At 37.3% G+C, this 22,751-nt stretch overlaps 1 protein-coding gene across 1 annotated transcript in view; it reads right to left on the bottom strand.

Moving 5' to 3' along the window:
• Nucleotides 1-69: 69 nt before the first annotated feature.
• The window catches only part of CCDC73 (coiled-coil domain containing 73), a 46,602-nt gene continuing 23,920 nt past the window's right edge, over nt 70-22,751 (bottom strand). The window contains exons 9-18 of the mRNA XM_039725094.1: nt 21,036-21,164; nt 20,616-20,675; nt 17,993-18,097; nt 13,878-13,988; nt 12,233-12,364; nt 9,927-9,962; nt 8,264-8,432; nt 6,381-7,910; nt 3,569-3,702; nt 70-929 (exon numbers count right to left, since the gene is read on the bottom strand). Coding sequence (XP_039581028.1) covers nt 720-929; nt 3,569-3,702; nt 6,381-7,910; nt 8,264-8,432; nt 9,927-9,962; nt 12,233-12,364; nt 13,878-13,988; nt 17,993-18,097; nt 20,616-20,675; nt 21,036-21,164 — 2,616 coding nt within the window. The 3' untranslated portion in view covers nt 70-719. The remainder of the gene's footprint in view (nt 930-3,568; nt 3,703-6,380; nt 7,911-8,263; nt 8,433-9,926; nt 9,963-12,232; nt 12,365-13,877; nt 13,989-17,992; nt 18,098-20,615; nt 20,676-21,035; nt 21,165-22,751) is intronic.

Genomic DNA, 22,751 nt, shown 5'->3' on the forward strand with positions numbered 1-22,751 from the left:
TTGTTCATTTTACAGTGTGGGGACCTTTCTTTGCAAGAGGTGTGGGGAGGAAGGAAGGGAGGTCAGAAAAGTAATAGTGCAAGTATTTTTCAAGTAAGAGAAAATTTCCCTTAGACCCAAGGGAGAAGAAATGTAACCCAATAGAAGTGAAGCTTCATGAAGCCAGATCTGCTGCCTTATCTCAGTAATGAAACCTGATCCTTCAGTGTTGAAAGACACCTCACTGATACAGAAACTACAACAGATAGATTTAAATAATTTGGCAGTAAAGGTGAGCAGAAGATTTTTCTGTTCTGCCCCTTAGAACTGCTGGAAGTAGTTGTAAATGTTTGTAGAACCCATTGCATTCTGAAACAGCTAGAGGTGATTTTGCCTGAAAACTGAGTGAGCAGTCTGTCAGAGAAAATGAATTGAACTATTTCAGCAAAAACTTCTGAGGAGCTGGAGAAGGTTACAGTTAAGTAATTATTTAATTTTATTAAACATACATAAAAACATTAACTGACAAACTTTTAATAAATTGAATTTGACTGCAGAATCAGCACTTACATTAGGAGTAGGAATTGCATGCATTTTTGAACATAAGAACTGTTAACATGTTATATTAAAACATGAAACTACACATATATACCATATTCTGTAGGAATACCTCTACTAATCTGGGTTAGGTAAGTGATCTGTCTATGCCTAAAAGAATGCTTATCTCCTGGTGCTCATCTTCACTGGCCTTCTTCATATTTTCTCTTTCTTGCTGAATGAAATCTCTCCAAATTCAGTAATTTCTCAATTCCTCCGATTTGGTTTTGTATAATGGAGTTCCTCAGAGAGCAGCTGTCCTCATCTTTGAGTGCACTGTCACTTCTTGCTGGAGTGACAGTCACGTGAGAACACTTCTGCTTGTTCTGTAAAGCAGCCAATCCTTCTTTAACCTGACAATACAAATAGTGGCAGTTGATAACCCAGTGAAATTCACATACAAAGGTTCACATTCTTGGATTCTGCTGAACATTAAGCAAGCGAGGAAATGTTAACAGGAAAATAAATCAACTGGAGAAAACACATTTAGTTTGAAGTGTTTGCCTTGTATTTAACTTAGAATATTTGATAATGACAATTACACTTTTATAAACCAAACCTTAACATGAGACTTGGTACAAGTGTGATTTTTAAGAAGTTAAGCTTGTATTAGAATGCAGATTAGCAAAATAAATAGCTTAATTAAAGAGTTTAATGTTGCAATTGACATTTCTATTGCTAGGCAAGCATTTGATTAACAAAACCCAAAATCATGAGGTTTATAGTGTTAACTCCCTCCACTTCACTGTATAGATTAGAAAGCAAACATCAGTAATGCACAGTCTGTAATAGGTTGGGCTTTTTATGTTAAAGATCTTTTTGTTCTTTTAATAGTTTTAATTACTCTTTGATATATTACTGTTAGCTACTTCCTATCTATCCAAATCAAAGACAGATGGCATCACAGTAGGGAAACGGGGTTTTTGCCTGATGAGCAAAAACCTTGTAATTGAATGATGAGTTCTCCACCTGTAATCTGGGATTGTGTGGCTCTTGGGGGAGCAGCACACAGCACCAGCCTGGGCAAGGTGCAGCAGAGCCAGTGCTGCAGAGGAGCTGCAAGGTGACCTCTCCGATTGCTCCTGTGCAAGGACCACAAGATGAGACCTTCCCCCTCTGCTCAATCATTTTTTAATATTAGGTAACTGTGCCCCAGCCAACTCTAAGGAACTGTGTCTTTACCAGGCCTACCTTTATTTTGTGCTAAAGCTTACCTTCCCTAGGAAGCATTTCTTAAAGTTTGAAATATGAACAACAGAATTGATGCAAATTGCTCATTTTTGCATTTGTGACAATGTTGCTGCCATGCAGCTGAAGGTACTGATACTTCAGGTCAGTAATGACTGGCATCTCCCTTTTAGTGAGGAAGTAACTTCTTCATTTGAGCAGTGAAAGTTTCTGTAAATTCTCTCATTCTTTCCGCCAAGGCCTCAGCAACAAACAGATCATACTTCACTGCAAGCCACTAGTCAAAATCTCTGTGGAATAGCATGGGGGCTGAACCTGTCTTGTACTGAAAAGAGCGTGTTTAAACTGAGCTGGGGGTGCTTATTCATCCTTATTGTGGTACTTAAGCATGGACAGACTAATGTTTAAAACAGTTCTTAATATTTTTATTAGAATTATAAGTGTACCTGTAGCATTTGTTTATAATTTTTATTCCTTTTTAGAGTACTGTAGTGTGATTGAATGAGATTACCCAAATTGCAGAAGGCTTTAGTGTGCTCCAGTTGCAATCATACATGTCAGTCAAAGCAAATGAAGCAGCAAAAAAGACTGTCGAGCCCATTTTTAATCTCCCAACAGCTTGTTTATCTTGGTCATTAAAATGACAAAAAGTTGAGAACAGAGGGTATTAGAATGACACCAACACAGAAAGGAGGGAGTGCTCTGCATTATTGCAGGCTGAGATTTTGTAGATGAAGGATTTGGAAAATCTAAGGTGAAACCAGCAAGGCTCTTGTCCATCTCTGCTTTGTCTCAGCTAGCACAGCAGGAGCTTTAGTTTGGAGGTGACAAAGCAAGAATAACCACAACCAGATAATGAAACACAGCTTTGCTTCAGCTGTAGGTTATATAGTGTAGTTCACTCAGCTCCTGGTTCCACCTCTGAGACAATGCAAGAGTGAAAAATCCACCTCAGTGTCATTCACAAGTAGAGTCAGGCTGGGAAAGTCGAGTAATTTAAAATATCAGTCTTGTGAATTTCAGGCAATGTGGATGCTGATGGCATCAAAACCTGATTATCTGCTGAAGTCAACCGACCAACACTGGAAACCACTGTACAGCTCATCCAGAGACAGCCCTAACTACCTGAGAAATAAAAATACCTCCAGAGCCTCCTCTAAAAAGGAAAGGTCAGCTGCAGCTGTAAATTGCTGTATCACTTTTGAACCATACATTCAACAAATTCTAATCGAGCAGTTAGAGCTGTTCAAGCTCCAGAATCTTATCACAGGTCTGAAAATGCAGTGATGAGTCATTGGGAAACAACAGGTTTTTACAAGTTTGTGTAATGTTACCCTACAAAATAACATTACTCTGAATAGGGCATCACATAACTACAGTGTGTGATGAATGGATAGGAGGCTCTGATTCACAGACGTGCTGAAGTTTTATTCTTCCATGGATTCTTTTAAATTCATGGTCTTATCAAGTAATAGAGGAAATAATGTTTTTATACATTTACATACTACTAATTTTTTTTTTTAACTTCTACTTTTACTGCAGGTGATGATTTTTATTAGGGTAACAATAGACTAGGCCTCTTCCCCTCCCAAACAGACTGGTTAGCATCTGGTTGATTCATATGCTGTGACTTTTTCCTGCTGCTTTCTATCAACCTTAATTGTGAAAAATGGTGTCTTGTTGCCCTTTTGATATTATTTCGGAGATTGACTCAGCCCTAAAGTATCCAGATGGGTACAGTTGTACAAATATCTGTGGAATTAGCTCACTGAGGTCTGGTCTGCAATATTTTTAATTGACTTACATGTTCTGTGGGAAAAGAAGAATCATAAAAAGCCTTTGCTGTAGCATTCCATTCTTCACTAGGCTCTCCCTGGGGCTCTTGGTGGATACTGGAGGTATTCAGAGTGTCAGCAGCTCTGCTCAAACTGCTAGAACCTGATTGACAAAAAAGGAAATGGTAACAACTGCAATTTAGTCTCCAGGCACTAATTGTGAATGACTAAACTGGTTTACCTCTGATCTTAAAAAATCAAATATTTTTGGTTTAAATCCCTGAATCTTTGTTATAGGCTTTTGCCCTTTGTTTTTTTCTTTCATATGCTTCATCTATTTTTTCTCTAAAGATGAGGTATTAAAAATGTTTTCTCTCATTTTCACATATTAAGTTAATGACAGAAAAGTGATTTATAGTAAGTGTATGTATTCTAAATATTCTAGCTGAATATATTGTTTCAAATGCTATTACTTTAAACTCACTGTCTGATAACAATAATAAAATGCATAATTAATACCATTGTAACATGATATTCCAGGGTGGCTTATAATAAAAGAAGATATGAATACAAAGCTTTTCAGACAATCAAAAAACATTTTAGATTAGGAGTCTCTGATAGAGTCTTTAATGGCTCTATCTGATGTTTCAGGTGGTCAGGCAATAGTCATTTACTAAAGGTAGGAAAGGCAAGTGAGTAGATTAATCACAGACAAGTCCTTCAGAGGCTTCATGCAGCACCACTAGATTCTGTTGCAAGTAATATCAAATTCCTTGCAAGATGAAAACACAAGGATGCTTTCACAGTTCCTCACAGTACAAACAGGAGCTGTTTTGTCACTACACAGATGCCTGTGGATCACTGCATTGACAGGAAAACCTTGTTTTGCTACGAAAATACATGTTACCTCATGATTATGTAACAGTTATTTCAGAATACTGACATTTTCTCTTGGGAGGAAGAGGAAAATGGTTATGATGTGTTTATTTTCTTTTTTAAGCATCTGCCAGGAAGATCTTTCCCATTCCCAGTTCATTCCTTCATTTACTGAGGTGGAGTATCTGCTCTCTGGGAACCAGTGTATGGATAAAAAATTGCACTGTGGTTAGGCAGTAGAAGGAATTCCCTCAGATACATTTACTCAACTCTTTCACCAATTCTCTTCACCTCTAGCTCTCCCATATGGCTAAATGGTTTGTGCTCCAGTCAGTAAAAAAAAATAAGATTTAAAATGTAGGTCCAGTGTCCACATGGCTTCCACTGCAGGTCTGCCATTTGGGAAGAGATCTGCAAACAAAACAACACAAAGCCCAAGCACAGCAAACACTGGGAGCTGCAGTGCCTTGAAAGAGCCCTCACAGGGAGGTTCTCCACTCTGCCAAGGAGGTGCAGCATTCCCAGAGGGCAGCAGGCTCAAGAAGGGACCTATCTCACTTTGGCAGCATGAGGCACACCTGGGACACAGACCAAGACCCTCACCATGGAAGTTTGCTGGAATTCAAGGGGTCAACTAGGCAACTCAAATGAGGGACTGGAGTTAGTTCCCTACCAATTCCTTTGGATCAATCTCTCAGAGTCACTTGGAGTTCCAGTACTTGGCATACAGAAAGGTTTCTGACAAGAGGAGGAGAAACTCACAGGGAAGAAATTTACATAGCTCTGTCTGTTCTTACAGAAAAGATACATGCAGAACATCATGAACTAGACAGTCATTTTATTGAAACAGATTCACAGATTCTTTTAATAATTCACATTATTAAAAGAAATAACATGCCATTTGAGATCAGGATTCTGCTACCTTGCTACCACTACTGCTGTTTTAGACACGAAGACATTTCTGAAACTGAACTTGAAAAAATGTGCATCTGAACATAAATATCCATGGGCAGGAGACCAAGGACAGAAACAAAATTACCTATAGAGCTAAATTCATAGCAACAGAGCAATGTAAAGAAACCAGACTGCTGGGTTTCTGTCTGCCACTGGCTGCAAACTAAGGATGGGAGTCCACTCTGCTCCTGGTATGTTCAAGGGCCAAAGGTGAAAACAGTGTACCAATAAAAACTCTATGGACACAAACACCCTGCTCTTTGGAAAGCATCTAACACCCAGGGCTCTAGTTTTGGGGTAATTACCGGCTCATTTTATTGCAAAACAAATCTAAAATACAGACTTTCCACATCTCAGTAATGATTTAGAAACACATGGAATAAAGTTCATATTTGCTATTCTGTATGTGCAAAATATTGCTCAACAAATAACCAAGTGTCCATCGCAGGATATTATAATGCTCCTTGAGCACCTCAAGCTCTGTGTTTTCCAGAGCTGACAGAATATAAACTCCTTTCACACACTCAACACATTCAGATGGTTTTAATGGTCCATCTAAATTAGAGATGTACAATAAAATAAAAAGTAAATTTCTGTAAGACCCATTCAAAGAAGCACCTACTGGTTCAAAATCTACCCTAATTTTGATGCAAAATGAGAACACTGAATAATTTGCAAAAGCTGCTCAGTGCTTTTCAGATCCATGCAGAGCCCTGATAGAATATGCTGTACATTAGGGTTAGAAACACCTATCAAAATTCAGTTTGCCATTGCACTGCTGTTATTTCACAAAGGGAAATATGAAAAAAACATTAATCAAGTAATTAATAAGCTAAGAAAAGCTGTTTAGCAGCATTTATAGCATAAACAGAGCAATCTCACCTTTTTGTGATATAACTAAAATGCCAGGTTTACATTTTTCTACACAAAGCTTAGATATAGAGATGTCACAGTCTAATACTTTTTCTAAGCACTACATGGTTCAGAACAGTAATGCTTGTATTTTCTTACCTTGTCCTGTTTCTCCACTGTTCCCATTTTCACTGAGATCTTGACTCTGTGTGTTTGAAATAATGTTTGTGCTTTCCACTGAGCATGCTGGTTTGTCTTTCAAAAGGGAAGGCTCCTTGGTAGCTGAAGTCCATGTAGCTTGACCTCTCATTTGATTTACTCTTGAACAAGAACTGAGAGCTAAAAAATTCAAGTATAGTGGAGTTTTCTCAGCTTTTTTATCTGAGGTGGGAAGATCAAAGGATGACCTTACACTTATGTTTACTAAATTTCCAGATGTTCTCATGGGTAAAGAGCATGATTCTTTCAGGTGACCCTCAGCAAGCCTCATTCCTGGAACTGTACTACTCAGCAAGTCTTTTTTCTCTTTTAACAATGTGTCATTTGTTGAAGTATTAATCTCCAGGGAATGTCCAGTTTTGATGGAGTGTATCTGAGTACCATTGTTAACATTTTTATGTGGAATCATTTTATCTGTACATGCCTTATGTGCTGGGGGGGTTTTGTGAGCAATTTCAAGACCATCAGCCTTTACTGGAGATTTGGCTTCAGCACTGGAAGTCCATGTGTTTGCAGCATTCCCTGTTTGTTTAGTACTGCTTTGTTCAGGTTGTTTGCTGTGCATGTCATCTGTATTTATTCCTCTCTCCGTTTTTGGAGGGCATAAATTGAAAGTACCTAAGAGAACCTTTTTATCTCTGCATTCTTTTGCAGCAGCATCATCAGCACTTGTGTTATCACAACAAACAGTTGGTGGCTGTTGAGCATCAGTTGCCAGCACACCAGTGCTGTTCATGTTTCTGGTACTGTCATCATTTCTGCCTCCAGCATCCACATGTGTCTGTTCCAGAGAAAGTTTATCTCTATGTAAACCACTCAAATTTAAGTTTTTTTCTGTTTTATGCAATCCACTGCCTACAGAATTGTCACTATCTAGCAAGCTGCATTTCTGGTATTCTGCTTGAGAATTCTCTTTAGAATAAGGTAGGATGCCAAAACTTAACTCCTTAGCTTGGTGGTTGTCTGTACTTCTGTCATGCAGAGCACTTTTCTGAGTGCAAAGAACAGCTTCAGACTCAGGTTTGGGTGCTTCAGGTGTGAGGACACTTTTGTTGTGCTGTCTGCTGTCTGAGTTTGCAGCTGCCTTGGCACAAATTGATTCATCTCCAGTATTACACAGTTCTTCCTTGCTGGCATTGGTCTCCTGACTTCTGTTTTTCCTGTCAGCACCTACATTCTCAGCACTGCCCAAAAAGTCCTTCCTTGTTTGTGTGTGGTGTGCTGCCAAAGGCTCAGTGCTGTCCTGTGGCTTTTGATCTGAATCTGCATTGTTTTCATCTGGTAATGTTCTGTGTGCTGTTCCTTCTACCTCTCTGCAGCCAGGGACCTGCATTTCCCTGCTGTGTCCTTGGGTAATTAAATCAGTATCTGTGCAGAGGGTGTTCCTGGAAGAAGCCTCCCTTTGCTTTACTTCACAAGGGCTAGCAACATTAATTTCATCCTTAAAACTGTTCTCAAGAACTTGTGGCCCTGTAGAGTGAGGGTATTCTCTAGTTAGTGACTGATAACCCAGAGGTTATGTAATGCTTTATTTTTCCAGTTTAGAATTTCCAGAGAGGTGGACTCAGCATCAGTATCAATACTGATATCTTATATTACACACACAAGCCTGTCAAAAAGTTACTGAAAGTAAGTATTGCACTATGGTCACTTGTAAAATATTTACAAACTGAGAGAGCAGAGAATATATTAACATTCTGTAGATTTTAGATATGACCATTTAATTCAGAATTTAAACCCTCTCTTGTCATATACTATATCTGAAAATATTTATCCTTTCTTAACAATACTACTTATCTCTACTATCCATGGAAGGTTATTACTTTGTTCTATCTTTAATTCCTCCATGCTTGAAGATTGGTCCCTTGTGGTTTTTACTTCAGTTTCTTCTTCATTTCCACAATTACCATATTTTCTTATTACAGACTGCATAAACTCATGTTCTTTCTGAATATCCTGTATTTCATTGCCTTTTGAGTGTTCTTGACTACTCTAGCATAGGAACAAAAGATTATAGGTATTTTAGTAATTTATTTACTATAGTTACTGATTAGGTAAAAAGTTCAGGACTGAGATTTAAAATTAATTTTACAATTCTGATGGAAAATGAAGACCTTAAGCATAAAAAAGAAATGTAAACAGAAGAAAAGAAAAAAGCAGACTAATGCCCTAGAAGAGTAGGAAAGAATTCAGGTCCTGCTATATTACAGTGCACAAAGCTATACATTTGACAGAATTCCTCAGTGGAAGGAATTTGTGTTGTACATGTGGTGATTGGATCACTCCCTCTTCCTGCTGGCCCACGCAGTGACCTACTCAGTAATTCCATGTGCAAAAATCGTGCATTACTGCTGTTTACACCCAAACACATAAACAACATGCACACAAAAACAACACATGCACATATAAACAAAATGCCCAGGACTTTTAACTTCATTTCATAGGCAAATAAGGCTTCTGAATTTACAATCCCTGACATTTAGTTCCTCATTCCCTCCCAAATAGCTTTTTAACATGAATTTGACATGTCAAATTCAACAAGACTAAAAGCCTGAAAGATTTGTCTACTTAAAAGTCTAAATCACTGGTCTACTACTGCATCTGTATTTGTGTTCAGTTTTGAAAGCTGCAGTCAATGAAGTTCTGTGGAATCTAGGGCCTGAATAGTGAAGATAATAAAATCCCACCAAAATAAAAGCAAAAGGAGATGCGTCCTTTATCATCATCAACTGTTTGGCAGCTGAAGACAGGAGCACGTGCTGGCTCTTGCCCTAAAGATAGGAAATAAAATAGGCAGATGTGGGAGGGAGCTTAGTCCATAAAAGATGTGGGAAAGAGCTGAAGATACTTGGGTGACTGGAGGTGTTGCAGAAGGAAGCCTGGGATGTGGGAGGGAGTTACAAGAGCTGTGCTTGGGCACGGGGAGTGCGGGGAGGACAGAGAATATTGCAGAGTGGAGGGAGGCAGGGAGACAGCACTGCTAAAAAATGGGGCTGTTGCAGTGCTGGCAGAGTAGGGGATGTAGAACACAAATCTGCCAGAAACAGTTTCCTACAGGTGACAGGAACATCCTGATGCTCCCAGCTTTGCTGGTTTGGGGGAGGGAGGAGTCATGGTAAATAGAGGAGGATCCTCAAATAATTTTCCTCCACACTCAATTTGAAGTTTCAGTTGAAATTTTTCTCTCTTTTCCTCATGTTTTATCATTATTTTCCCTGTCACACTTGGAAATTTTATACATTGCATCTGTTTTTTTCTAGGTTTTTAATTAATTTTGCTTCCTTGCTCTATAAGCCCTGGCATAATTTTCAAGCTTTTTGAATACAAATAGTAGAAATTTCCTTTTTCTTTCCTGAAATCTGTAATTATCTTACAAGCTTTTGTTTCTAGGAGCTCTTTCTTCAGACAGAAACACCAAGCGCCACTCTCTAACTGTGTACCTTGCTCTTTTGTACAGTAATAAGACAGCCAGTGCAGTGAACTTACCATGTTTGCTGGTGTGGGCTGAGCTGGTGACGGCACCTGAAATAAACAGGACAAAGTGTTCACAGAAAGGCAGAAAGGTTTCATGTTTCCATTCCAGGTTTTCAGATGGGGTTGAAGAAACCTGCTTTTCAATAAATTCAAATGGCTGTTCAGCCCTTAAAAAATAGGTTCAAGATGGACAAACTAAAATACCTAAAACCCAAAACTTTTAAACTTTAATTTTTTGCCTGTGATTTAGTAAAATCTAACTAAGAAACACATATATCCCTAAATATCCTCTCCCTCAACAGACCATTTCATAGTATGAAATTCAAGCCCTTCTGAAAACCAGCTCTTCCTGTACATACACCCACACATGAATTCCAGCAAGCCATTGGTGGGTGTAACCCTGTTCTCTAAAGGCACACAGCTGAATTACAAACTGCATCTAAGTAAATGTGAAGCATGGTAAGGTTAAACTAAATTGCAATCCAAGTCTGTAATGAGGTCTGACACTGTACCTTTCTTTTAAAAACATCTTTTGTTTAATTACTATTCCAGAGGTGATCAGTGTGAAGAAGTTTAAGTATATTCTGGATTTCATGTCCCACAAATAAGCACAGGGATTTCAGATGGCACTAGGTGTAAAACTAAGCATAAGCATATTTCCTTAGAACATTTGGAACCACAGTCAAGATCTAAATTCAAGCCAACACTTTCCCTTTTATGTGTCACTAGAGGCTGCCTCATTAGTGATAGAAGGTGAAATTCCACAAATCAAAACATGATCTGCTGCTTGGCAGTGTTCCACTCAGTCCAACCTGCCTAGCTTTGGAAATCTAATGATTGTACAACACAAAGTGGTGTGGCAATTTGCCATAAGATAGTGTAAGATGTATATTTGGAAGACATCTGACTTCTTTTGCATTTATGAGCATATGCTTTAAGCTTTTCTGCTTTCAAAGCCATGAACTTAGTAAGCACCAGTACTGTTTATCATGAACGCCTTATCACTTTGATTCTGCATCCTAAACAAAATCAATATTCCTTTTCCATTCAAGGAACCAGTGATTTTTAAGATACACAATTTGCATAATTCTTTGTAGAGTTCAGCTTTGGCACAATGAATAATCATTTTAAATCTAATTTCCCTTGCATTAAGCCCATACCACAGCCATGTATATGTGTATGCTTGTGCATTGAAAAGAAATTGATTTTACATTCTTCCAAATCCTAAAATATTTCTACTGCTTGTCATTTTACTGACAATTCATGGACTAGCTCTAAAATAGTTACCTGTCTTTACAGTCACAGTGTCTTCCTATTTTCTTAACACTACAAACAAGACTGTATACATGAAAAATAAGTCTTCTGTTCTTTGAAGACAGAGCGTTACTTGTTTGTAAAAGTTAATGGTAAACACTCAACAGAACAACAGAACACGATGCACAGAGAAAGTTTCTTATGGCTTCTGACTGCTCAATTTTTTCAATGCCACAGAAGGCTGGAGCAATCCAGTTTGATCATGGGATAGCACAGGCTGCAGGGGATCTAACAGAGGGATCTGTTATATCTATATGTATAGCTGCAGGGATCATGGGATAACACAGAGCTGCTAAGTGTTCTTCCTTTTGTTCCAAAAGCCCATCTTTGTGTTCTTAACCACTTGCTGACTTCCTATATGTGCCCAGCACCATGTGTTTGGCTCACCCAACAATCCAAGCTCAATTCTAGTTCAGGCTGCACTGCATGTAAGTCTTTTACCTCCTGCATTCACCACCTGATGAGCTCACCGTGCCTCTGATGACTCCTAAACATGCTGTGTGACATAAAGGTTGGTGTTTCTTACACTAAAATTGAAGCACTTAGATAACCTGTGTATTGATAAAAACAACCTTCTGATCTGTCCCCTGTTACAGATTTTAGAGAAGATGAAATTAGTTCCTCTGAGTACAGGTGAGCTACTTCCACAGCTCCAGGGAACTTATATACAGATGAAGTCAATTGGATTTGACAAATACACATGGAAAATGGGAAATAGGGCTTAGTAAAGATAGGGTGCTTAAGTTAACTGCTGTCTGTTAGGCAAAAATTTATTAATGAAGTAGTATCTCAGGATTCTGTATTATAAACACCTCTCTTGACAAAAGAAGAACATTCTGTGGGTACAGGAAGTTTCAATGATATTTAGGGCTATTGTCACATAAATTTCTAGCCTGAGCCATGTCAAAGGAAGATCAGTGGACATGACAGGATTAGAAAAACTGTTACATCTTTAGTTCTCTGGGATTTTTACAAGACACACTACAGCTAGTAAAGACACTTACCTGCAGATTTTCCACTTGCTCGGAATGCTGATTTCCTGGAGGAGGATGATAATCTTCAAGATGTCTATGAAGTCCTTTAAGGGAATTCAGCTCATTTTTAATAGTGTGTATTTCTCTTCTCATGTTTTCCTCCTGTAATAATTGCAAGTACACAGAGCACACAAACACTTTACTGCATGTTCAAATGGGTAAACCAGCATTTTTCAAAGGTATGAACAGCCCAGCAAATGAAACTTCATCCTTTAAAGAAAGTATGCTAAGGAATTTCTTTGTACAAAGTAATTGAGCTCTTTCATTCAACCAAAATTTTAACCGCATTACCATTACAGATTATAGCTTTTATTAACTGGTTTGGGATTTTTTTTTTCACCATTTACTGCTAGTAGCAATACTCCAAAAAAGTGATATTTGTATTTGTAGCTTTCTTCCTTTTTGGCTCAAAGATAAATATAACATTTAATATTCACTCTCTACCTATATTGTCAAGAAAGCACAACAGCAAATAATTTGCTTAGCACTACTGTAAATAGCCTCAAGTACCCAATCCTCCTTCAGAAAATATGTAACAACTAAATTTCTGTATTTAGAACTAACTGAATGGTCCAAACTACAACTTGTAAAAAGAATCGAAGGGCAATTTTACAGAAATACCTTCACTTAATTTACAGAGATTTCTGGACCAGTGTTAATGTTATCCTTGATTATTTATTTTGGGAGACAAAACTCCTAGTTAGCCATAGCAGAAATATGAAAAGGCATAACAATTGTCTTCTACAGAACAGATGCAAACGTTCCTGAGAAATAAGCATGGCAAATTCCTATATCTATAGAGGAAATTATGGTATAAAATTCTCCAAGGGATGAGGGAAATCAAATCTTCTCAGGGAACTGAGCATCAGAACAGTTCAACTATTTTGTGGTCTCATGGTTGCAGTCATCCCTACAGTAGCTGCACTCAAAGGAGTGAGCCTTAGACAACAGGATTACAAGGGCAACTTTGCATTATTTCCCCACAGTTCCCCTGGAAATCTATCTACCAAAATCAAAACCTTTCTGGCAGCAAGTGCCAAGCACATAGAAATAAAAAAGACAGACTATTAAACAAATGCTGCTAAGAGTCTGGTTTCCACACATTAAGCAGATCTTGTCCTATTGAAGGGGTATTAATCTTTCCTACATCTAAACATGCATTTATTATTGCAGACAATTTTTACAGCTACAATATTTTGCTAATTGTTTTGGATTAAATAATTACTGAGATAGTCTTTAAAAGTGATGAGGTAATAGAAAGAATGTCAAATATAGAAGACAAACTATTGTTTAGGTGTCCACAGAGGAGAATTCACTAGGGGTACATAGCAGACACACACCTTTTCTTATCCCCTTTCACCCTCAGTCCACACTGAAGAATTCCTTTCAAATCAGAACTGCAGGAAGAGCACTGACTTTTAGAGCACAGAAGTCAACCTAAATCTACCTTGAAAAAATATTAATTTCTAGAAGTATCTGTATTACTGGAGAAGAAATGAGTTGTTTTTATTGCATTTTTTCTGCAATATTTTCTTGGCTTTTAGGGATTACCTGAAATGCTTGACACTATTCCAAAAAACTTTTTATACTAAAGCATTTAATTTAATAAACCTACATCATTTTTCCAAGTTCTTAATGCCTTCTCATGCTCATTCTGAAGATTAAGGAACTTTTCTTCATTTTCCTTTGCCTTCTCCCTTTGCAGCTCATTATCTCTTTCAAGGGCCTGCAATAAAATTAATTATCCAAAAAATAATCAATACCACATTAATGAATTTTGATGTGTTTTATGTTGCTTGGACCTTTGCTTCTAACATGCTGCAAGTGCCATACAGATCAGTGATAATGTGCTATCTCAACAATAATTTTCATAAATTAACAGAAAGGTGCTTATAGTTTAGCTAACAGGAAACAGGGGGAGGTTATGAAGAAAGAAATGGCTATAAAAGGGTATAAAAACACTTGCCATTATTCAGTTTCACTGCATAAGTTTTAATGTGCTGAAAAAGTAATATAAAGTCCAGAGATGAGAGATATGAAATGTAGCATAATCCAGAGCCACTGTACTTAAAGAAAAAACTACTGTATACTGATAGGAAAAAAAATATTTTTATAATCAGTTTTTCTGTCCTAAATTGTTTATTAACCTCTCTTATAAGCTATATAATCTTTACATTCTAAAGCATATCTACTGCAACATGAAGGATATATCTTATTATACTTTATTTTTATTAGGTCACTGAAATAGGAGTGCATTGAAATAACAATAATATTAAGTTTTATACCACCATAACTGTACTTTTGGGTTAACTCTTTCAGCTTTCCTGTACTAAATTAAGGAGTCTTGTGTAAATCACCAGCAACTTCACACACGTATCAGTACTCTTGGAATTTTTATCCTATCATATTTTCATAGCAAACAATATGGAAGATAAGAGTTACTGCATTCCATTACCTGCTATATAGATGACACAAATATACTTGATAATGTAAGCATAACTTGAATGCATGAGCTATTACCAGCTACATATTTATGATTCTGCTGAGCTTCTTCAAAGTCCACTTGAAAAATGTTATGGAGGTAATACTCCAAACCAATTCCTTTTTACCAAATCTTTTAATCAAAAACGAGTCAACTTTTTGATTCACTTAGCACCAATTAAGTCTATGTTAATTTAGCTACACTGCTAAAAACGATACTTTACAGGTATTAACAGTAGGAAAATTCAAACCACCCTGCACTTTTGTACACATGGAAAAAGTTGTGCGTAAGAATATAACGGATCTTCTTTGACAGATTATGTATTTCCAAAATTGGGACAATTCAGCAACACATTGTCTGAATAATCCCACTCTGATGTAGACTCTTTCATCCAGTTGTATAAACCAGGAATCCAAGATCTCCTGTCTTTGATGAAGCTCCTCTTAACTCCAAGGATACTTTCACTTGCACCTGAAGTGCAACTTCTTTGGTGATTGATGATTATAGTTATTCACAGCATAGCTCATAGGGCAAATCTCAGAAGTAGCAGATGTATGGAACTGATCACATGTTAAAGCCAGTTGTACAGACGGGAACACCTGAATTCCTTGCATTCTCAAGTATTCTGTCATCTGTTTAAGAATATTTTTTTAAAGTTATATATTCGGGTCCCTATTAAAAAAAAAGGCAAAAAAAAAGGTCTATTTACTTCAGTTTAAGTAATGAAGGTTGAACCAAGAGCCTCAGACTGGTTATCCATACCTTGTAACACCCATTTCATCTGAAGTATTTATGCCTGAAGTTACCTTTGAGGACTGCACTGAAGCTTTGATGACCAGCAGTGGTTTGTGCTGTAGTTAGAAAAATTGAAAACAGTAGTACCTTCCCAATGTCTAATACAAGCAGACCCAGATCAGAGCAGGCTCTCATCAGAATTAGCATAATTGCAACCAGAAATCAATTTTTGGCCCGCACAGGCTGCAAAACAGAGACATGTCCTCCATCCATACCTCAACAAGAACAAAAACAAGCCATACTTGTAGACATTTATGTGCAGTCTTCAAAGAGAAGATTCAGAGATACCATTTACTGTTTTAGCTGGAGCTTTAAGGCATACTATAAACTTTATCTGAGAGGGGGAACAATAGCTCAGAAATGCTATCAGAAAAAGGCACTTTAAAATAGACTTGCTATTCAATAGTCCTGACACAAAGGACTAAAGGGTTCCTGTATTATGAGCCATCACCAGTAGGGTTATATATGTTAATTATCTCCAGCCTCTGTTTTAATCTCCAAAGAAATTCCAATTATCTTAAAAATAAAAAGCACATTACCTTCTTACTTTAACAAAAACCAGGATTGTATCAAGAGCAAGTAATCCAGCTGTTTCACTGGACCAATATTCAAATAACAGAAGCTAGAGAAAATCATGCTGCTTTAGGTAATTCTATAGCCAAAGGGTTGTTCAGTTAATCTTTGTAAAAATGCTGCAGATGCTTTAATTCCTAGGGAGGTTTTAGCTACTTTCTTATGGAGAACACAGCTCACCTTCAACCTTACTTGTTTCATCAAAGTACAGAAGTCCTATGTTTATATTGTGGCAGAAAGCAAACTACTTACCCATGTTAAGAGTAAAGAGAATTATTTCAAATTAGCATAGAAGCATTTATTTAGAAACAAAAGTATACATCCACACTGGAAGTTCAATTTGAAATTAACTGAACTCCCAGTTCAAACCCTTGGCTTCAAAGAGTGGAACAGTTGTGGTTATGTCTGGGCAAACAGTAGCTAATAATTTTTAATAGTCCAGACAGTGGTTGTACCTGAACTCTGCATGGTAACTCTGATGGGAATGGATATGACCTTAATCTTCAGTGCTCTGACTGCTACTGAAATGTGGAATCTGAACTGTTCTGAGCTGCTTTTACATGCTGAGTGTCCTAGAGTGACTTTATGATGCTTGCATCCCCAGTCATCTGTTCTGTTTATGCTGAATATTAAGTTCTACACCTTCAAGACTGGTTCTGAGAGCGAAGGGGGTGAGAAGTAGCATGCAGGTTGTCTGCAGAAACTGCACTTGCTCCCCTGCATCCTTCTCACCCACTTGGAACCCTGGTTACTGAGAATTTCAGACTTTCTGTGCTGACAGGCACTGACCCCCAAGAGAACATTGCATTGACCTGAGGCCATGGAGAAGGCTTCCAAAATGGAATGGCAGAACTGGGATTGTGGGTGTGGAGTTTGAATAGAAGTGTGTGATATCACATGGCTGGAAACTGAGAATTTTGGGGTTTAGAATACAGTAATATATATAAAGCAAGATACAAGTTTTAGGGTGGATGGTCCTTCTTCTTCACCTTCTTGTTTTTTGGAACTGTTCAGCTATTGTTCAGTCCAGTACCACCAGGTCTATTGTCTGGGGCACCCCAAGCTACACTGTGGACACCAGACCCACCCCCAGAGAGACTGAGAAAAAACTGAAGACACACCCACAAAAAGGACCCCGAACTTCAGAAAGGCTCTCTGAATTTGCCATCTCTTCAGAACAATGACAAGTTTCACTGTTTAATATTATTAATTTTTTTCATGTTTGTGAATACTTTGCTTGTTAAATAAATTTTTTCCACTTTTCTCACAGGAAATTTATGTCTCCTGAACTGGTGGGAGGAGAGGCCACTTAAAGTTGCTTCTAAAGGGGCCACTTCAAAAGTATCCTCCTGAAATTTGCTCTAAGCTAAGACAAAGGGGAGCTAAGGAGTGCTGCAACTCCACACTCTCCAGCATGACTACTACCCACCTCTAGCATAAATATGATGCCAGAAAACACAGCAAGAAAGGGCTAAAGGTAATCCTCTTTCTTAGGCCCTCTGCTTTAATAAAACGGAGGACAAGGTCCAGCTATGAACGAAGATCTGAAATCTGAAATGTTGCCCAGAAATGTGTACCTATATGAAAATTACAAGAAACAGAAGTCATAAAATAATTTGATTTCAGTATTTGAAAGCAACCCTGTTCTGGTTTTGCCCTTTAGAAATAGCTGCTGAGAATGGCAACCATGATTTACTTTAGGGAGAGAAGAGGGAAAGCACAGCCTGTGCTTCAAGGCTCGTGCTGACAGTTAAGGAGCTGAGGGAGCAATGGAAGTGAGGTCAAAAGTTCTGAAAGGCACACAGATGTCTTTAACAGCCCTGGACTTAAAAAAATACATAACAGATAGTAACAGCTTGCCTAATTGAGAAAAATCTGACCTGATAGTCTTCTTTCAGTGCTTTTAATTCACTTTCCATTCTAACATTCGTTTGGGTTATTCGCTGAAGCAGCTCCTGCACACACTGTAGAGAGCTGAGAATTTCCTTATTAATACAAACACAATAGAATATATTGAGCAAGATTTTTTGTTGCTGAAGTTTAAACATTAGATAATTTATATCTTTTATATTATTTTTTTTAATTGTCAGTGTTTACAAAATCATGTCTGCAAAAAAGGTACTCCAACCTCAACATTGGGGAAAATCTGTAGGGAGAAATCAGAACACCCACTTTTCTAACCTTTTACCTTGGAGAAGATAACATTATTATAACATTCTTTTTCAGAAAATTTTCAAAAATTTTCCTATAGTTAAAATAAAATCTACTCAATCTTTATACATTCTTCAGTGCAAATCTGGATAAAATAAATCAAATCAAATCCCACTGTGATTTCTATTCAGGACAAACAGAATAACTTAATCTTATCATATCACAGGTCTGAAAAATATGGAAAATCCAAAAGAAATTATTCCATAAATGGATCACCCTAACATGAAATTATTCTGTATCTTCTGAATTAAATAGATGTGAACCACTACCCATTAGCTTTTCATCATATGGTTCAGCTCTTACTGTCATATCACATCTTACTGTCAGGGTTTGAACTTTTGTGGTACCTCCCTCAAGACTGTATTGTTACTTCATGAAGGGGAAATTGTAAAAAAAAAAAAACGGCACCCAAAGTGAGCTGATTTGAGTTGATGAAGGTGCCATGAGTGCTGCCATGAAGTGCATTGCAGTCTGCTGGAAACTGAGCCAATTTTACTGAACACTACAAAACATATTTCCAAGGTTTGAAAGACAGAGTGAATGACCCAGACAAGCCAATCATCACCCCCTCAAGACCACTTACAGAGTTACTGAAAGAAAACACACAGAGAAAAAACCCCGAGTTTCAGTAGAAAGGAGTCTTAGATGTGCTCAGTTGCTTCAAAATACATTGAGAGATGAACATATTATTAAAACAAAGTATTTTGACGTACTTCCAAAGTGTTTTCAAATTATTCTAGTTTTCGTTCTACTGCATAAAAAGATACAGCTATCTAATAAAAATAAAATCAATATTTTAGTGTACTCCCATTCCTTTTCATGCATGTATAAATAGTATTTTTTTAACTGAAGGTTAATTTATTTTTAGTTCAATTTTACATCCAGAAGACTGAACTGCAGAGATGGGGAATTGCTTGGCCAGTGTCATCCAACAGGTCAGTAGCAGAGCTGGCCACATCTTTTAAATCTAGGAGAGTTTTCTCTCAAATAGACGAGCCTGCTTTTCTCATGGAGTTTAGTACAAATCAGCTGTACTTTAGATGGTATTTCTAGCCTAAGTCCAAGAATCACTGAAGCCAACATTTCAGTTAATCAAGGTGAATTATGAGTGCTCCACAACACAGAAATCCATGTCTTCAAACCCAAACACTTGGAGGAAACATGAAGCTCATCTCTACATTAGAGCCCTCTCCAGAATACACCAAACCCTTCCGTAAGTTCAAACTAACCTACCAAACAAACCCTAGCAATTCACACAGAACAGGAGAGAGATGCAAACCAGAATCCTTCTCCTAGATAACACAGCAAATATGCTCCACAAATTATGCTCCATTCATCTCCACAGAAATCCTTTTAGTGCACTCAGGGCTGGGAGAGTAATGAAGCCTGAGTATGTCTCTCATTTTTTTCCATGTTTTTATTGGCAAGTATTTGTTAAAAGCAAGCTCAAAATGCAAGCAGGCTTTTATAAATTGGAAGAGTGCTGCTGGATGAGTGCTCTGTGGGCATGCCAGCAAGATACTGCTTTTGTCCCTCCCTGGCACCAAGAATGATACACTTCTCTGACCTGTTTCCTTTAGTGAACTGCAGTGTGAAAGTTCTGCAATTGTTCAAGAAAAGGAAAAAAAACCAACCACCCTTTTCACGCTTAATGTTCTGTAAAGCAGTACCTTATGCTGTTATTATGGGGAACAAAAATTTCTTTTGCTACATTTGATAATTGACTCCACGGCCTTTTTTTATAAAGGATTTTTTTCTGGAATATACCTGAGTTGGCAAGAGAAGACAGTCCTAGCTCTGTTCAGGGATATAAAGGTGTTGCTTAATAGTCTAAAGGTATATGCTCTGTATGAATGGAACATCATTTCCTTCATGCACCATTGACACACTATTTCCATTTTACCTGGTTTCAATACCAGCAATGTTAGAATAAACTGAACTTTTCTTCACAGAAAGCAGAACAGCATTTTATGCTAGCCTTACTGCTTATTTATACTGAACCCACATGTAGACAAGTGTTTCATGGGAATACCAAATTTCCCCTGTCTGAATTCAAAGACAAAACGTAAGACTTGGAATAAAGTGTCAAACCATGGACTTTGTTCTGGTAATACTTTTTCTAAAAACTGAGCAGTAAGACACCACTTAGGACAGTATTAAAATATTTCTGAAGTGTAAACAAGTGAAATTAACTAGTTTTTGTAGCTCAGTATAATAAGAAACCTAAGCATGAAATATAGCACCTACATTCTTTAGTGATTTTTAAATAGTGAAGCTGTATTTACAACTCACCAGCTTTTCTTCTTTAATGTGAGTGTTTTCTTCTTGAACTTTTTTACTGACTGCTGTCTCCTTAAAAAAAGAAAAGAGCACGAAGAACAGTAAAAGGCATTTAAAATCAATGTCTATTTTCTTTAACAATATAGTATGAATGTGGTATAGTGAATCATCACATGAGGTTATTTAAAGAAACTGAATTATTTTTTAATGTCTCCTTACCCATTTTTTTATTATGAAATTATACTGATGTTCATACTGCATTTATTTTCCTAAGAAAGGTTTATAGTGGAAATAGATTCATTATAATGTATATGCAATATAATAGAAATTAATCACTAATCTGTATCCATCAGGGATCATTTCCAGGAGGTTTGCTGAATGAAGAACAGAAAATATTCACCAAATCTTTAATTTGTTTAAAATCCAAAATACCATTCTGATTTTCTGTTCCAGTTCTTGAAACTGTTTTTCCTTCACTGCAAGATTGATGTTTTCTTCTCCCACCCTGTACTGAGAGGTGACCTTGGACCTTATCAAGTCTGTAGTTACTTTCTTCAGTTCCTTAACACAGGAAACACATATAAATAGTTCATCCAGTATAGGCATTGCAATTCAAAACAGAGACAAATCTTTTAAACTATCCTGGTTATGCCCTACTTTGAAATAACGTATGGAAACAACAGAATAAATTACAGGTACTGAAATGTGTAAACCTGACTTACTAAACCTCAAACTTTTCACACGTGACTAAAAAGTTTATTTCCACAGGTAAAATGTGTTTCATCTCTTTGAAGTATTTACTTCATCATTTATTATTTTCTCTTCCAAGAGGTATATTAGAAGTGGACATTGGGTTGATATTGGCAAAATATTCTTTACCCATGTGTACAATAGGAATTACTATTGTAACTACAGCGTACATTCTTGGGAATGAGGAGGAAAAAAGCAGAGAACAGTGATTATCTGGTAAAAACAGGAACTGGCTATAAATTTGGAGGATCTTTGCTCTTCCTGAAACATTAATTACTTAATCTCAAGAGAATGCTAAATTAATTTTATATTAGAAGGTTCTACAACATGGTGCCTTTGATTTTATAGTCTTTATCCTCTTTTAGACATCCTGCAGCTTTTTTTTTACCTTTTTTTTGTATCTGTTTTGCAACCAGTTTATTCAGAGTTCCTAGTGCAGCAAATAAACAGCAAACTCTTTGATCTCATTAAATTACAACTTATAGTTCCTGGAGCCATAAATATTGTGCCCTGCTCTCCCCCTCCCCTCCCATCCTGGTGCAAGGTAGTCTGGTTAATATCGCTCTCTCCTTGAGCACTCTGACGTTTACTCAGACAAATAGCAGAGGTTATGAATGCTGCTCACAGATAGCATCAAGAATTCTCCATGATGCCATAGTGGTGAACCAAGCATTCAGAATGGTCATAGTTTTATCTAACAGCTAAGTTTGGTCTGTTTAACTTTTCTTCACAAAACTGGAATTTCGGTTATCACACACAGAATTATCACAGGCCGGTGGTTTAACTGTTCTGGACAAAATCATAGAACAGTACAAAAGAAGAAAGAAAGATTACATTGCAGCTGAAATTCACAAAGTTTTATGGAAAATACAAGTCTAGGTAGCACTTTTAAATAAATCTTTTTTTTTTTTTTGCTAGAGGCTTTATTTCTCACGTATTTTAGCCATAAATTTAAAATGATCTAGCAAGTCCTAAGTGTAACTGCAGAATCAATTACAGAACTGAAAGCCAGCAATGCTTTTCAATTATAATTATTCTATTCTGAAAGCTAGTTAGGATTTCCCCATCTTTTGCAATACAGACATATCTCACTCGTACTGCTTTTGCTGGAATGAACCATGCCAGGTTCCTGCTGCTAAGTGGCAGAAGGTGCAAGCAGCTCTAACTCTGTGCAAGTGCAAAGGTGCCCTGTGGCAGCCTGCACAGAGAAGCAGATGAGTGGGACAAAGCCCAGCTCACAGGCTGGGTGCCACACCAGCAGGTGCAAAAGCCTGCCATGGATCTGATGCCAGCTGTTTTCCAAAAGTCACACTTTATATATAGTGTGCAGAAAAAACTTATTTTGTCATGGGGAAAGCACGAGTCATGCCCTTGAGGTAGAAAACATGATTGTATTTT

Source organism: Passer montanus, unplaced genomic scaffold, assembly GCF_014805655.1.
Source record: "Passer montanus isolate IOZ18808 unplaced genomic scaffold, ASM1480565v1 scaffold54, whole genome shotgun sequence".
NCBI classification, from domain to species: Eukaryota; Metazoa; Chordata; class Aves; order Passeriformes; family Passeridae; genus Passer; species Passer montanus.